Below are 14,958 nucleotides of genomic sequence, written 5' to 3'. Positions count from 1 at the left end.
GCTGACAGCCTGTCATATTTTACTGCCTTCATACTGCTTCCAAGAATCTGAAGAGCTGTTTGGATGTCATGTAGGTGAAGTTAGTTCGTTCTGCTCTAAAACAAATGTACAAGAATAATGCAGTATAAACCCAGTTCAAAGTCAGGGGAAGGATACTCATTAGCAACTGTGGTCTTCACATCTTTAGAGAGCAGCAAGTTCAACAGTGATTGTGCACCTCATGCAGAAGGTGTATCTTTTTTGTTTTTTACAAACAGATGAGTAAATGTCATAGGGAGAGCTTTTTTATCCTTTTTTTTTTTCCAAGGCACATGTCTGCACTGCAGAGTAGCTCCTGGAGCTGCCTAAACATAAGCACAATTCTGCATTCCCCAGACTGAGGAACAAGACCAGGGAGGGTTGTGGAGCTGCTGCTGCCTCAGGAGGGGCTGGGGAAACACAGAGACAGTGGGATAGGCTGCAGGTCATCGAGTTTGGGGTGCTGTGATGATAACAGCAATGAAGATAGTGTTACTGTAGGAGACTCACCTTAGCTGTAGATGCTGCCCCATCCAGAACTGAGTCTGGCTGCTCCTCCTCCCTGTGCTTCCACAGCTGCCTTTGCTGCTTTCCTTTGTCTGCACTCAGACCCATCTAGGGATATCTCTAATTATTTTTTACTGTTATTTTTTAAATGGTGGCCATTAATCCATAGTTACGTCCTGAAACATAGATCTTGTTAGATGTACCTGACCTGTGGAGTTTATAGATGTTTACCTAGTTCTCACTGCAAAACTTAAGTGCATCATCAGATATTTGCTGTCTTGGTTTCTTAAATAGCTCACATTGCTATTTAAGTAGTACACAGCTATTTGCCAGATTTTGCCATTTGTGTCTTAACACCATCCTTGCAAGAAAGAATCCCTCTACTCAGACCTTTCAAAACTCTTTTTTTTTTTTTTTCTATCAGTCACCATGGGCATCAGTCCTATGTAATTTAGTACATAGGTAGTCTGGCCCAGTTAGGAAAGAACCAGTGACCAATCTTTCATAAACTAGACCCAGGGAGACTTTACGACCTGTTGCTCACATGCAGCAGCACGATCACGCTAATTCAAATAACAAGTAAAATCACCTGCTTTTAACATGTGCCACTTGCTGTTTTCCAGAGTGAAGATTCAGATGAAGAAGACCTTTGTGCTATCAGTAATAAATGGACTTTCCAAAGAACCAGCAGACGATGGTCTCGGGTGGACGATATTGATGCTTTGCTTCACCCATCAGACAGACATGGATCTTCTGGAGACATTAAAATGAAAAATACAACAAGCAGTGAGAGTGTCCTTACAGATCTGAGTGAACCTGAAGTCTCATCTCTTCACAGTGAGAGCAGTGGGGGAAGTGACAACAGGAGTCAGTCAGGCATCAGCAGCGCTGTCAGGGAGACCTGCGACTGCTCTGGCCAACATGATGTAGAAAGCACTCTGCTGCAAGACTCTGCTGCCATAAACACTGCCCCGTCACCCAAGGACAACCTGAAGAATGAGAAACCAACACGAACCAAAGCAAAAACCTTTCTAAAACGAATGGAGACATTAAAAGCAAAAGGTGTGCACGGAAAACTTAAAGGCTCGGGAAGAACAAGTCCTTTAGAGATAAGTGGACCTGTTCTCCAGTATGAGCCGAAGTCCTTGAAAGACATGCATTGTATACAGATAGTCAATGGTGATCTCCAAAACTTAGGACAAGAGTCGGTCAAAAGAGGACTTTCCTTTTCTGTCAAATCCAGCAGTGAGAGCAGTCAGTCCGAAAACAGCAGCAGTGGGGTGAGCACACCGTGTTTGAAGGAACGGAAATGCCATGAAGCAAACAAGAGAGGTGGGATGTACCTAGAGGACCTAGACATTCTGGCAGGAATGGCCTTACGGCAAGTAGTGGACCAAAACCGCAAAAATGAGTTCCATTCCCAAGAGAACTTGGTTGTGCATATCCCCAAGGATCACAAACCAGGGACCTTCCCAAAGGCACTTTCTATTGAAAGCCTCTCGCCTACAGAGAACAGCAGTGTAAACTGGAGGACAGGCAGCATCTCTTTGGGAAAGCAGAACTGTTCTACTCCAAAAGAGTCTGGATTAATGGCAAGCTGTCCTAAGGAGAGCAGAATTAGTATTTATGACAATGTGCCAGGTTCCCACTTGTACGCTAGTACTGGGGACCTCCTGGACTTGGAGAAAGATGTCCTTTTTCCTCATTTAGATGACATTTTGCAACATGTTAATGGACTCCAGGAGGTGGTAGATGGCTGGTCAAAGAATGTGTTGCCAGGTCTGCCAGTTGATGATGTGTCAGTCAGAGAATCTCCGTCACTGCCTTTCCAGTCACCAACACAGATCACACTTGATTTTGAAGGAAACTCTCTCTCTGATGGCCGAACCACACCAAGTGACATGGACAGAGATGGAACATCCCTGATTGAATCTGAAGCCACTGGTGTTAGAGACAGGAGAGACTCTGGGGTGGGAGCATCACTCACAAGGCCAAGCAGGTAGGTAGCAAGACTTTGTACACAAATCCAGAGGCTCTCAGCTTGGGAGTCAGAAGGTGCAGGATACCTTTACAGTTGTTTTCCTCCCATGGGGACTTCCCAGGGATGGGTCAGACTGTGGGAAAAAGGACATCCTGCTATGAAAATTCTTGTGTGGAATCAATGGAGAATCGCTTTAATAGAGCAAACTAGGGCATTTTTTTCCCTCTTGATCCATCAATTACACAGTAGGACCCTGTATATTTTGTGGAATATTTTTTCAATTTCTCTTCTAAGTCATGCACCCTCATATTTTTGCGTCAGGAGCTTTGTGCACTTTTTATGCACAGTTCTGTTTTAAAAATGTATCCCTTTGTGCTCAGAGATAATTTCCCTAGTGTGCCTCAGTCTCTTATGCGGCAGGATGAAGTGATGATGCAGAACTAACTTCTTAATAAAAGCGAAAAGTGGGATTTTCTTAATAGTTTAGGGGTCTGTTTTAAGTCAGAGGGATGAGTTCCTGTTGAGCCAAGGGAGCATGGTCCTGGGTAAAGGCCTCTGTGGATCTGTACTGTTGTGTGTAGGGTGGCTTCTTATGTGCAAAAGCAGTGAGAAAATACCTGCTGTTTTCTGATCTGCTGTCAGGCTTGTCACATCCTCACAGAGGATTCTGTTGTGCCATGGTTTACTGCTGCCCATACTTGCTCACCACCATCACAAGCAAGTGAACTCGAGGAAACCACTCAGTAAATGAGCAGTCCCTAAGTTTTTAGGATTTGAGCCAAACTCATGTTCAGCTAAACAAGAAACTGAAATGAATTTTTTTCCAGGGTATCCACTATAGAGAAAGTGCATTGGAGTAAAGATGCAAGTGGCTCAATAGCTTGGTGGTTACAGATCTTGCCAAGGAGGCACAGGGTTCTGTCCTTTCTCCAAAAAATCCTTCAGTATTTAATAATAAGAATATTTGAAGAACCTCATCTCCAAATGCCTTGGTGGTCAGGCTAGTCTCCTGGGAGGTGAGAGACCAGGATCAAACCCCAGTTCTGAGTCAGGGAGAGAACATTTGAATTTGGATCTCCCACATCCTGTTGGATATGTGTGGGCTAAAGGGCACAGCAGGCAACACTGCTTCCCTGAGTACGTGGATGAGACCTGCAACCAACTGTGAATCTAACATTATACATCAAAGCTTGGGCATTTCCAAAATTAAAGAGATTGAGCAAATTGTTTTATTTGCCTTCAGGCCACACTTTCTTTCAGTTGGCACACCGCAAGCCATACTGTGTGTGTGTTTCTGTATGTTGTGTATGTTGCCCAGCCCTCTCTCACAACGTACCATCTTTTTTTTCTGCCCAGTTAAAGCTGTTGTATTATTTTTCTATTGTTTCTTTTGGACAAGGCGATTGCGATGGCATAGTTTCCAAATCTCTCATCGCCTGAGCCACTCCGTTGCATCACTTCACATCAGCAATCAGTCAGCAGCTCAGCTGAATCTACTGCAAAAATTCTCTCTGCTTCGTCTTACTGCCATCATGGAAAAGTACTCCATGTCAAACAAACATGGCTGGACCTGGTGAGTACCATTGAAAACTGGAAAAAAGATAGTTTCTCCTAATTTTGTTATTTTCATAGTAAATTCAGTAATGAAACTAGGAGAAGAAACTGACTTCAGCTGTAGAATTTGAAGCTGTCCTCTTTAATCCACTGTTGCCTAGTGAGTCAATGGCAAAGTCAGAAACAGATCCTGGAGATGTGACTTTGTTCTCTAACAAAGGGAGAACCCTGACCTCCCTAACAACACTCCAGTTCCAGAAAAATAAACAGCAGTAGGGGACAGTGATTAAAAGTAGGAACTGTACACAGTAAGTCTCTCCCAGAATTAATTTTGTGATTTGAAAAGAAGCAGCTGCTGCTGATACACTATGTATTTGATATAGGTTTGTTTATGTTTAAAAAAAAAAAAGATTAGAACAGTTATGGAACTTTTCTCTGCAGGTCAAAAGATGCAAGCTTTAGCCTAGTCCTGGACCTGTATTAGAGTGAGCTGCCAGCTCTAGCAGCTGTAACAGCTACCTGGTCACTTGGAGAGTGAAGTGAATGGCAGAGAGACATGAATGCTGGCTACGTGGTTCCTTCTGTAGCAACTGGCTGCAGAAAACTGCGTGTTTATAATATATGAACCTGATGAACCATGCAGACAAAGGTATACTGACATGGAAATGGACATAGAAAAGATTATAAGTATCTGAGAAATAATCCAAAGGATAACAGAAACTTTCCCTAGTACACAGAGACACTGAGTCATAAAAATAATATGACTTGACATTTACATTGTGATTTCCATGTTCAAACACTTACCACAATCCTACTAAATTCAGCTGTGAGCTAGATAAGACAAGTTTGCCTTTAAAAGCGGAAAATCAGATAAAAGGGACTACATGTAAGGTCCACCTCACTGACATCAGCACCTCCAAAAAATTCTGTATCTAGTCTAAGTGAGTCAGGTCAGCTGTCTGTGGTCAGTGGAAAAAAGGCAACTCTAAAGGCAGCTCATTCTATACAAGGCTGAGGGTTTGGGTCACTCTCCAGAGGTCCTTCACTCCACAGTGGGTATAGGGAGAGTCTGGACTGCTAAGTCTTTCTAAATCTTCATTAGGGAGAGAAAATTCAATAAGATGAACCCCCTAATTGCTGTTTTCTTTTGGTGCAGTAGAGAGCATCAGACAATATCTGTACTGAAATGGCTAGCAGACAAACATCTGTACTGAAATGAATCTCAATTTAAGCAACTCCAAAAAAGCAGACTGGAGTACAGCAAATTCTAGATCCTGCTGTTTGTACAGTGGGTCTCTAAGTAGCTGTAAAGTTAGATGCTATATTCTTTCAATAGGTCATTTAATCCATGTTTTATCTCCTCCCCACATAGATGAGAAAAATCTTTCTCACATTTAGGTGATATTCATCCTGGGTTTTTTTTATTATTCCACTGCAGTCATGATGTCCACAAAGGGAATCCAGTTTGTTCTTGTTTTAACTATCATTTTTGGAAGAAAGCAAGCTCACCAGCTTCACTTAAGTTACTCAACTAGGGTAAATCATATCCCATGGGGGGTGAGTCTGGCACATAGGGATTTCCCACCATCATTTATTACTGCAAATTGTTAGTCAATAAAAATACTAAATCATGTTACTGGTAGTATAAAAATCATTCAGCATGTTAGAGGACTGAATCTCCTTTTTCTCTCAGATACTCTCTCCTCTATGCTTTGCTGTGCTATTCCACTGAGTTCCTAACCAGTGCTTTAAAACATGTTGACTTCAGCAGAATGACAACTGCATAGTAAAAGTTTTCTGTTAGAACAGGTTGTTACATTGTTATATTAGAGCCAGCGGCCATCCATGTATAAAAGTCGTCAAGAAATCCATCAGTTTTACAAGTTGTAAAGTGTCCATGTATTGTCATTAAACATTATTTCACCATCTTTATAAAAAAGCCCTAGTTATCCATTTCTGGAAACAGTGTTACTTAGAGAGGTAGTGTAAATACTCTGACATTTTCATGCAGCCTGTTAATTTTCAGGTCTGTGCCAAAGTTCATGAAGAGGATGAAAGTTCCTGACTACAAGGACAAGAATGTCTTTGGTGTGCCTCTGATAGTTCATGTCCAAAGAACAGGACAGCCTCTTCCCCAGAGCATACAACAAGCACTACGCTACTTACGGAGCAACTGCCTAGATCAGGTATGAATTTCACTTCAGGGACTCAGCTGATGTTCTCTGAAAAGCCACCCTAAGCAACCAATGGTAAACTTCTTTATACGCAGTACCAGAATTGTTCTCATACTGGGCCCAGATCTCCTCTGGTGATTTGATACTTGATGCCAATACTGATTTGAGATTTGTATCCAGCTAATCTGTGAATTCTGTAGTTAGCACAGTCCTTCTGATTTGCATACTATAGCCTGTCTCAAAGAATGACATAAGATCTTCACATCCATCAAATAAGAGCTGGAAAGAGATGACAACTCCCAGCTTCCACCCTTATATGCACTGCTTCTGCTTGACTGTTGCCACTGAGGGTTAACTTTATTCACTGTTTCACAAGATATGGTACAGAAGGTTTTATTTACTTAGGAAAGAAAGGAAAGTCCAGGAATAGAGAGCAAGCTCAGCAAAATATTCAAAGTATTCTGTTGACAAAGTCAGATATATCCAGATAGAGTTAGGTCAGCAGGGGTTCAATGCCAAGGCCATTACTGTATACTTCCTTTTATAGTGCTCTTAGCTGCAACAAGCATGTTGGGAGACCCTCATGTTCAAAGTATTTCAGATCTTTTGATTCCCTTTAGCTACAGACATACCAATCATATTTTTACAGTTCTTCCCCTAAGGATGAGGGTATGTATCTTTATGGTACTGGAAGAAACCCCATGGCTGATTATGTTCAGTCCTCTACTGTTATTGACCTCATGTCATGTGAGCTCTTCCATAACTGCTTTTAGATAACTGTAAGTTCAAAAGGGGCAACTAGGATTTTACTCTGCTGACTTTGCTGCTTTCCTGGCTCTGAGCACACAAAAAGGTTGAAAGTGGCCTGTTCTTGCTGGAAGGGGTCTGTTCTTGATCTTTCCATTTTCCAATCACTATTCTGTTTGCTGTTCAGGATTTTTTTGTTGCATGACAGTTGTCCTCCCAAAAATGAAAGTCTAAAACTTAAATCCCTTGCTGTGAATCACAACCATTTCCCTAACAGTCAGTGGGAAAGACACAGACCCTTCCTATTGTTTCTCTCTGTAAAGGAATCCAGTAGCAGTCAAATATTGATATCTAAATCTGGGGTGTCAAAAAAGAGATGAGATGAATTCTGCCTACCACATGTAGTACCAGAGTTGAAGGGAGGAGTAGCCTGTTGGAAATGTATTAATAGAGGATGGAAGGAGAAGGTGCATGGAGAAAACTAGAAACGATATATTCAATAGCTAACATGCCTGGTTATTGCTGTGGTAATCTGAGTTTGTGTACTGAGCTGGGAAACCCAGTGTAGGAAGAAAAGTGATGCAGTGAGACTGGAATCAATGACAGGACTGGAGCAGGAGACACCCAAATATAAGGAACGGGAGATGTGGGAATAGGGATGGGCTTGTCAGCTCTGAAGAAGGGCAATAGGAAAAAAGAGAAAAGAAAGGGGGTAGAAATGGAGAAGACAGTAAAAGGAAAGGTAAAACCAAAGAGAAAGAGAAGGCTCTTGAGGGGTTTGAGGTAGTCAAAAGGAGTGTCTAGGAGCAGTCTCAGGCAATTATCTGCTCCAAGGGGGAGTTTACTTGCTGGGAAGTGTCAAAGCCCAGAAGAGCCATTACAACTCAGCTCGAGTTGAATTGGGAAAATGTTGAAGAGAAAATGAAGGAGGAGGCATACAGGTTGAGACCATTTAAAATACCAAACAACTTTAAAGGCCAAAACACTCCAGGCACTTCATCCTCTCTGCTTTACAGCCACTCCCTTTATTCCCATTTAATTCAAAATTTAATGTCTGAGCAGAAGTGTGAGCAGCCTTCAGTCTGCTCCTAGCATCTTGCTTACATATTTATTCCATGCACTGCAGAAGACAGTGTAAAGTTCTGAACAGGCACTGTACACAATGAGTAAAGTGGAGGATGCTCTAAATCACTTTAAGGTCTAGCTTCTGGCACTGAAATGTCCAATACACTATGAGGAGCCTCACCATTGTTTGTAGGATATATTATTCAGTTTCAGGCTGTGAAATAGAAACTGCTTTGTCTGTGTCAACTACATCTCTGTTTATGTCATCATATGGCTCCTTGTATGGCAGATAATAAAGAGATTGGGTGAGACTAACCTCTGATCAGTCACTGGATTTATAGCCCAATTTTATTTACATAATTATTCTGTAATATTGCAGAACAGAGCCCAAAGCATCTTTTTCTATGAAATTAAGAATTGCCTTCTTTTGATTAATCATGATTTTTTCCCAAGAAAAAGGGAAGTAGGAGTTTGGATAAATATCATTACACAAAAACAGAGATTGATCAGAGCAAAATGATGTGCAGCAGGAGATTGCACAGGTGAGCTTTGATGTCTGACCTCTTCAATCAGATTTAGCTGGAAGTTTTAAAAGGTTCTGTATACACTTTCCATCAAAAGCTGAGAAGTGAGCCTCTGCTCTCACATTTATCTACCACATGCCAAAAATGTATGGGTTTTTTGATAGAATTAACACGTGTCCTGCATCTTCAGCACACATTTTCAGGCAGAAAAGGGATTTAAAAAGAAGACAGCAAAGGGAAAGGGAAAAGCAGATGAAAAGAGCTAGATGTTCTTTCTTGTATTCTCTTGTTCACCTGTGAACAGAAATAGTGCAGAGGGATGTACACAGGGCACACTCCGGTCCTTTACATCCTACACATAAACTTAGCTCACAAGTGATGCTAATGGATTCATCAATAAGAAGAAACACAACAGAGCTGCCTCACAGCCAATCTGGTGTAGCAATTCATCTCCATATCAATAAATGCATCCCCTCATAGAGCTAAGGATTGTGTGATTTATGTAACTAATATCATTAATGTGTGAGTTAACAAAAGTCCTGAATACCATACCGTTGAACATGGGAGGTGTTCTAGGAAGAGGAAGGTCCTCTCCATGAATTCTGTGCTGGCAGAAGTAAGGGGAAGAAGGCCACGAGGCTTTATTTTCTTGTCTTTACATATTTTTGTTGGTGGACTATGCCATGCAGAAAACATGATAAACCAGTAGGACAGTGGTCATGGAGGAACAGGAATCTATGGTTCCAAACCTGAAATACATATTTTCCATAGGTCTTTCTCAATATTTCATCTTTTCCCCTGCAATAATGAAGGAAAACAATGCTAACACTTCCCAAATGCATCACTGTAAACTCACTCAGGAATAAATAATGTGGTTGAAGCCCTGGAATTTGCCACAGGGCAATTCCACTGGCAGGAAAGACATAAAAGCACAGCACTGTTGTGAAGGCATCATTTGAAGAATTAAGCTTCCTATAGAATAGTAAACAAACAGCATTAAAATGTATCTTAGTGACATCACACAAAGAATTTTGTGGCCCCCGCTTTTGAACTGGGGATTTTAGTGGGATTAGGGGGAACTGCCAGAATCAGAGAGCATGAAGTTGGAAAAAAGAAAATTTGGGTTTGATTTTAAAGCTCTACCAGGATGTACTTCTCTTTTGCCACAGCATTTTTTATTTAGCTGGGCCTAATATTTTCTTGTTAGTCTTCAAAATATACACCCAAATAAACATGAGGCACCAGATTCTCAGCTGGAGTAAATCATCAATCACACAAGCCAAGCAAGCCACGCCAATTTATATCAGCTGAACATCTTGCTTAAACTCTTCAGGCAGCAGGGAAACCACTTACACTCTGAACTTTCACTCTAGGGTGGGCTACAGAGCAGTGGTGTTATTAACTCTTGCAGTCCTGCTGTGATAGCATGCACTTGCCTACAAGACTTGTGAGTAGGTCATGACCACTGCATTTGCATGATTTCCTTGTTCTTGCCTGGAGTAAAATAAGCAACCCAAGCTTTGTCCATGATCAAAGTCCCATGTAATAGATTTTTTTCATATATATCTATATATATTCTTAAAGTAATATTTTTTTTTTTACCCCAATCAACATGGTGTCCTTTTAGGTGGGTCTGTTCCGAAAATCTGGAGTGAAGTCCCGAATCCAGGCCTTACGTCAGATGAATGAGAGCTCCCCAGAAAATGTCAGCTATGAAGATCAGTCAGCATATGATGTGGCAGACATGGTAAAGCAATTTTTCAGGGACTTGCCAGAACCTCTCCTCACAAGTAAGCTAGGAGAGACTTTTCTGCACATCTACCAGTGTAAGTTGCAATGTTTTTGCTATTATAAATGAGTAGAAAATGTTATATATTATGTATGTTAACATTGGGTAGGATTCTTTCTGCCTACCTCTAAGATGTATAAAAGAACCTCTCTGTCCTCAAAATCTTTCACTAAGAGATTTTTAGAACTACCTAAAGTTTTTATGCAAAGACAGCATTCAAATGTTAAGAAGCTTTGAAAATAATTGGCCTCAGAGCCAGAAAGAATTCAGGACAAGCTGCCATGGGCATAAAGAAAGTGTGAAGGCTCACATTTTCTTCAGATTTCTTTAAAATGTGGGCTTGTTCCATGCAGATAGCTCAATACAAGTGAGTCTTCTGTGCACAGAGTAGTAGTAGCTCACTGTGAGAACCTGTGCTTGTGTAGTCCCATTCTCGGCTGTAACTTTTAATTATTTGCTCTTTCATGATAGTCAATAAAATGTACATGCAAGAAACAGGCTGCCTCAGGTTTTTATAGAGGTCTCATAGAGGAGGGGGAAAAAAAAAACAAAGAGCATTTCTTCATTTCAGTATAAGCAGTCTTCAGCGATCTAAGACTCACAGACCTCAAAATGATGAAAAACCCTGTAAATCAGGAAATTACTGTGTATCTCTTCTCCAGACTCAGGGAGAAATAAACAATGGGAAAAACACTGAAAAGCCAGAGAAACTGGAGTTTTTTCCTGACAATGTCCATTATGAAGGCCAGTCAGCCAGTGCTCTGGCAGATACAGAAAAGCATACCAGCCAGTCTAAGCCAAATAATTGGATGCAGTAAAGAGAAGTGTGTCTAGTCTTTTCACTTGCAGACATTTTAGCTGCCAAAACAATAGAAAGCCATTTTTAAACACTCCATAATCCAGTGCTAAAGAATCCAAGTTACTTCCGTTGCCTCCCTTTGCTGTAAAAATCTGTCTGAGACACATAGCCACTAATGTATTTAACATCACAGTGTCTGTGGCTGGTGGAGAAATGCTGTGGTCCTGCTCCTGAGAGACAGCATCACAAGTAAATTTAGTGGATTTGGTCATACATGATGGCTTGGGACACAAGTAACTGAAACAATTGGTGCCTAGCCCTGGATCGTTATTTTCTGCTCTTCTTTCCTGCTCACCTGCTGCAGGTCTTGCCTTCCAAGCACTCATCAATGAGATTGTTCAGAAATGCAACAGAAAATCTTGGTGCTAATAAAATAGCCATTACAATTGTTTCCATAGTGAAGTGGCCAAGGAGAAGATTACCCACTAGAAGGACATGTTCTACGTGTCCTTGGAAATAAATCACCTTTAAACTATTCCTTGATGAAAATTGGGAATATCTTATCTTGGCACAGGAGAGACTGCAAGTAAACTACCCCCTTGACGAAGGAAGAGACACATGGCAGATCTCAATGTCATTGGCACTACTAGGTCTGCTACCAGAAGGGCTCCCAGTCTCCAAATTGGAAGCCTGGTGTTGGGAATCAGAACAGCCATGAGGCTGAACATGAAACATTGCTAGCAGCCAGCAAAAAAAATGTAAAAAGCCTGACTCTGTAACCCTATATGGTACTGCAGTGGGAAGTCTGAAGAAAAAAGAGTACTAGGAAAGATTTTCTTAAACTCCACCAGTAGTTCAAAGAATTTCAGAAAGATGGTGAAGGCTGGATGTGTTTAAACCAAGGTGGAAACAGGAAAAGATGGGCTCTGGAGACACCAGAGACCAGTGTTTGGATTAAAAATGAGTAGAAGTGTTGGGGTTTTCCCATGTGATCAACAACAAATATATTTTTTTCTGGTTTAGACAGTCCTGGCAGAACTCCTTTCACAGAAAGAAAACTGTTGAAAATTTTTGGGATACCAATTGTATTTCATAATGTCTGCAATTAAATAAATCTGTATCTGGAAGTTTTTCTTCCCCTTCATCCTGTTTAACAAATTATTAATGTGAAGTTAGGAAACATTTTTCCTCTCTTAGTGTGTTGGCAAGGGATTTCTGATTTTCTGGGACTCATTGAAGACCTTACTCATATATCCAGAATGGCTTGATTCACTCCAAGACAGGGGACTGAGATGATTAGTATAGTAGTCTATATGGCATAGCATTGATGAAATGTTCTCCATTTCCCTAAAACTCTCATTTGTGTAATGTTTGCCTATGACTTGAAGGGCTCGCCAGACTTCCGTATGCATCAGTCCCACCAGTGCAACAGTACAGGTGAAGAAGTACAAGGAGCAAAGGCTCCTCTGACTTCTTAGAAAGACCTGGCCTTTCTGCTTCTGGAAGATCAGAAGCTTTTGCTTCTGTTGTGCTCAATTTGTCATTCACATCTGAAAGCTTTTAAATTGAAGTGCTTGTACAAAGCTAGCAGGCAGAGCTTAAAAGCTGGCTGTTCCCTCTACTACTGTAAATCTGCTTTTGTTCTTCTTCTGTTCCATTATATATAAAATAGGTAATACCCAGAGGAGGGCTCCAAGTCCAAACGGAAAAAGCTTACGTTAGTTTTAGGAACTAATCTGTCTGAGGTGCTATTTGAGCATATCCATCTCTGCTTTCGTTAAACTCTTTTATGGTTTAGAACACAAGTCTAAGTATTTTCTCTAAGCTTCCCTAAGGCTTTTGAACCGTCTTCCCAGGGGACAAAACAAACCTGAAAAATACCCTTTAAAGATATGAGTATTCTCCCTTCATAAACTTCACATTAAGTTCAGTCTTTTTCTTGGGGAACAGCCTGACAAACGAACAGAGAAATGTTCTACATTGGCTATGCAAAGCCATGCTTGTTGGGCAAGCAAATGCCAGGGCCCTCCAACAACCAGCTGGTCTTTGCCCCTCTCTCCACTGTCATCTGCCCCTTCAGAAAGCCAATCCCAGGGTGTGAATGCCTGTGCTAACTCTATGTTGTTCCTGGCTTCTTATCTGACCTTACAGCTGACCCCCCTGAATGTCACTTGCTTTTCCGCAGATGTCCCCAAGGAGCAGCGGCTGCAGGCAGTGCAGGCAGCCATCATGCTGATGTCAGATGAGAACCGGGAGGTTTTGCAGACTCTGCTGTGCTTCCTGAGTGATGTCACCTCTGTGGAGGAAAATCAGATGACTCCTATGAACATAGCTGTGTGTCTGGCCCCCTCTCTCTTCCATCTCAATATAGTGAAGAAAGAAAGCTCACCAAGGTAAGTTTCTTCACAACATTATAAATAGCTGTATAGTTAGTACAAAGTGCTGCTTTCAGTGTTTCTAAAGATATGCAGGATAAAATTTTCTAAAGCATCTGCTCTCTACAAGATGTTACACAGGGCATGGCTTCAGTGAGAGGAGAAAGCCCATACTGCAGAGCTAGAAGCATACTTGGACATGCACAAAAGGTGTTTCCACAAGCCCAGCAGGCATTTCTGGCTGTTCTGAATATGCAGTGCCTGCCTGCCATGCAAAATTTCAATGGGGCACTAGTGTAAATTTTACATAGTGTTGGCTTCTGTGACGGGAAAGAGCCTGATTTTGCTCTGATTGAAGTTAAAAGATTGGCCACATCTTAGAGGATTTGAATGCATAGGTTTTCAATTAGTAGTTTTTCACACTGTTCTTGCTACATTCTAGGACTTGGGAAACCAAGTTTATTTCAGGCCACCTTAAGATGAGATGCAACATGGTGAGTGTGGACTAAACAGGGCATGGACTCAGCTAAATATTAGTGGTTCCAAGTTGATGTCCATCCTGACTGACTTTTTCCTTCCATCTGGTTCAGAATACACTGAGAGTCTTGGTTGTGTGTGTGCATAACCAGTGTCTGAGCAAGCACTTTAAGCAGTAGCAACATAAATCTTTGCACATCGTTTCTGTTAGCAATCCATTTCAAAATCTACAACACCCAGTACAGGATGTACATAACCTTTCCTGCTTTTACCTTTGGGTCACCAATATTTTAGGTAAACATTTTTCCTTTAAAATAGAAAGGCCTGCAGTCTGAGCAATCCTTGTGCTACATAAAAATTTGAAGATAGGCATTTCTCTGTGGTGTTCTGAACATCCTGCTGCTGTTTGCTTTCATATTAAAAAGATTCATCTCTTTTTACCTGAGACACTGAATTCAATTACAGAGTAATACAGAAAAAATATGCAACAGGGAAGCCAGATCAGAAGGACCTCAGTGAAAACCTGGCAGCTACTCAGGGACTTGCTCACATGATAATGGAATGCAGCAAACTTTTTGAGGTGAGTGAAAGACTCAAACAGCATTATTCATGGCCACATAATGCAGCATCTTTTGATGTATTGATGTTTATGCTTACATTTTATGTCTTGGATTAGCTCAGAGATTGATGGTGCCATACTTATTTGTAAACTTGCTGCATCTAATGTTTATCTCATTTCTTTATGAGTGTTCTCTTCTAGCAGTCAAAGTCTGTTAAAAAAGCAGGGTAGTTATTCTGTAGCAACTTTGAACTCAAATTTTAGTCAAATTAAAAATTTCTGCTGATTTAACATTTCATTTTATTAAAATGCTTTTAACACCTCAACTAATACTTGTTCATCTCAAAAAAGGGAGCTAATAGACTTTATTACTGTGTGTCAGGCAGTAA

The 14,958-nt window shown here is 41.1% G+C and overlaps 1 protein-coding gene across 3 annotated transcripts in view; it reads left to right on the top strand.

Moving 5' to 3' along the window:
• The window catches only part of STARD13 (StAR related lipid transfer domain containing 13), a 255,593-nt gene that overhangs the window by 233,220 nt on the left and 7,415 nt on the right, over positions 1 to 14,958 (top strand). For all 3 annotated transcript variants that reach the window (XM_054388684.1, XM_054388699.1, XM_054388691.1), the window contains 6 exons: positions 1,149 to 2,524; positions 3,906 to 4,079; positions 6,087 to 6,246; positions 10,198 to 10,396; positions 13,344 to 13,551; positions 14,476 to 14,590. In XM_054388684.1, the coding sequence (XP_054244659.1) occupies positions 1,149 to 2,524; positions 3,906 to 4,079; positions 6,087 to 6,246; positions 10,198 to 10,396; positions 13,344 to 13,551; positions 14,476 to 14,590 (2,232 nt within the window). The remainder of the gene's footprint in view (positions 1 to 1,148; positions 2,525 to 3,905; positions 4,080 to 6,086; positions 6,247 to 10,197; positions 10,397 to 13,343; positions 13,552 to 14,475; positions 14,591 to 14,958) is intronic.

This window comes from Indicator indicator, chromosome 1 (genome assembly GCF_027791375.1).
Source record: "Indicator indicator isolate 239-I01 chromosome 1, UM_Iind_1.1, whole genome shotgun sequence".
Classification (NCBI taxonomy): domain Eukaryota; kingdom Metazoa; phylum Chordata; class Aves; order Piciformes; family Indicatoridae; genus Indicator; species Indicator indicator.
This window is presented reverse-complemented; position numbering and strand designations above follow the sequence as displayed.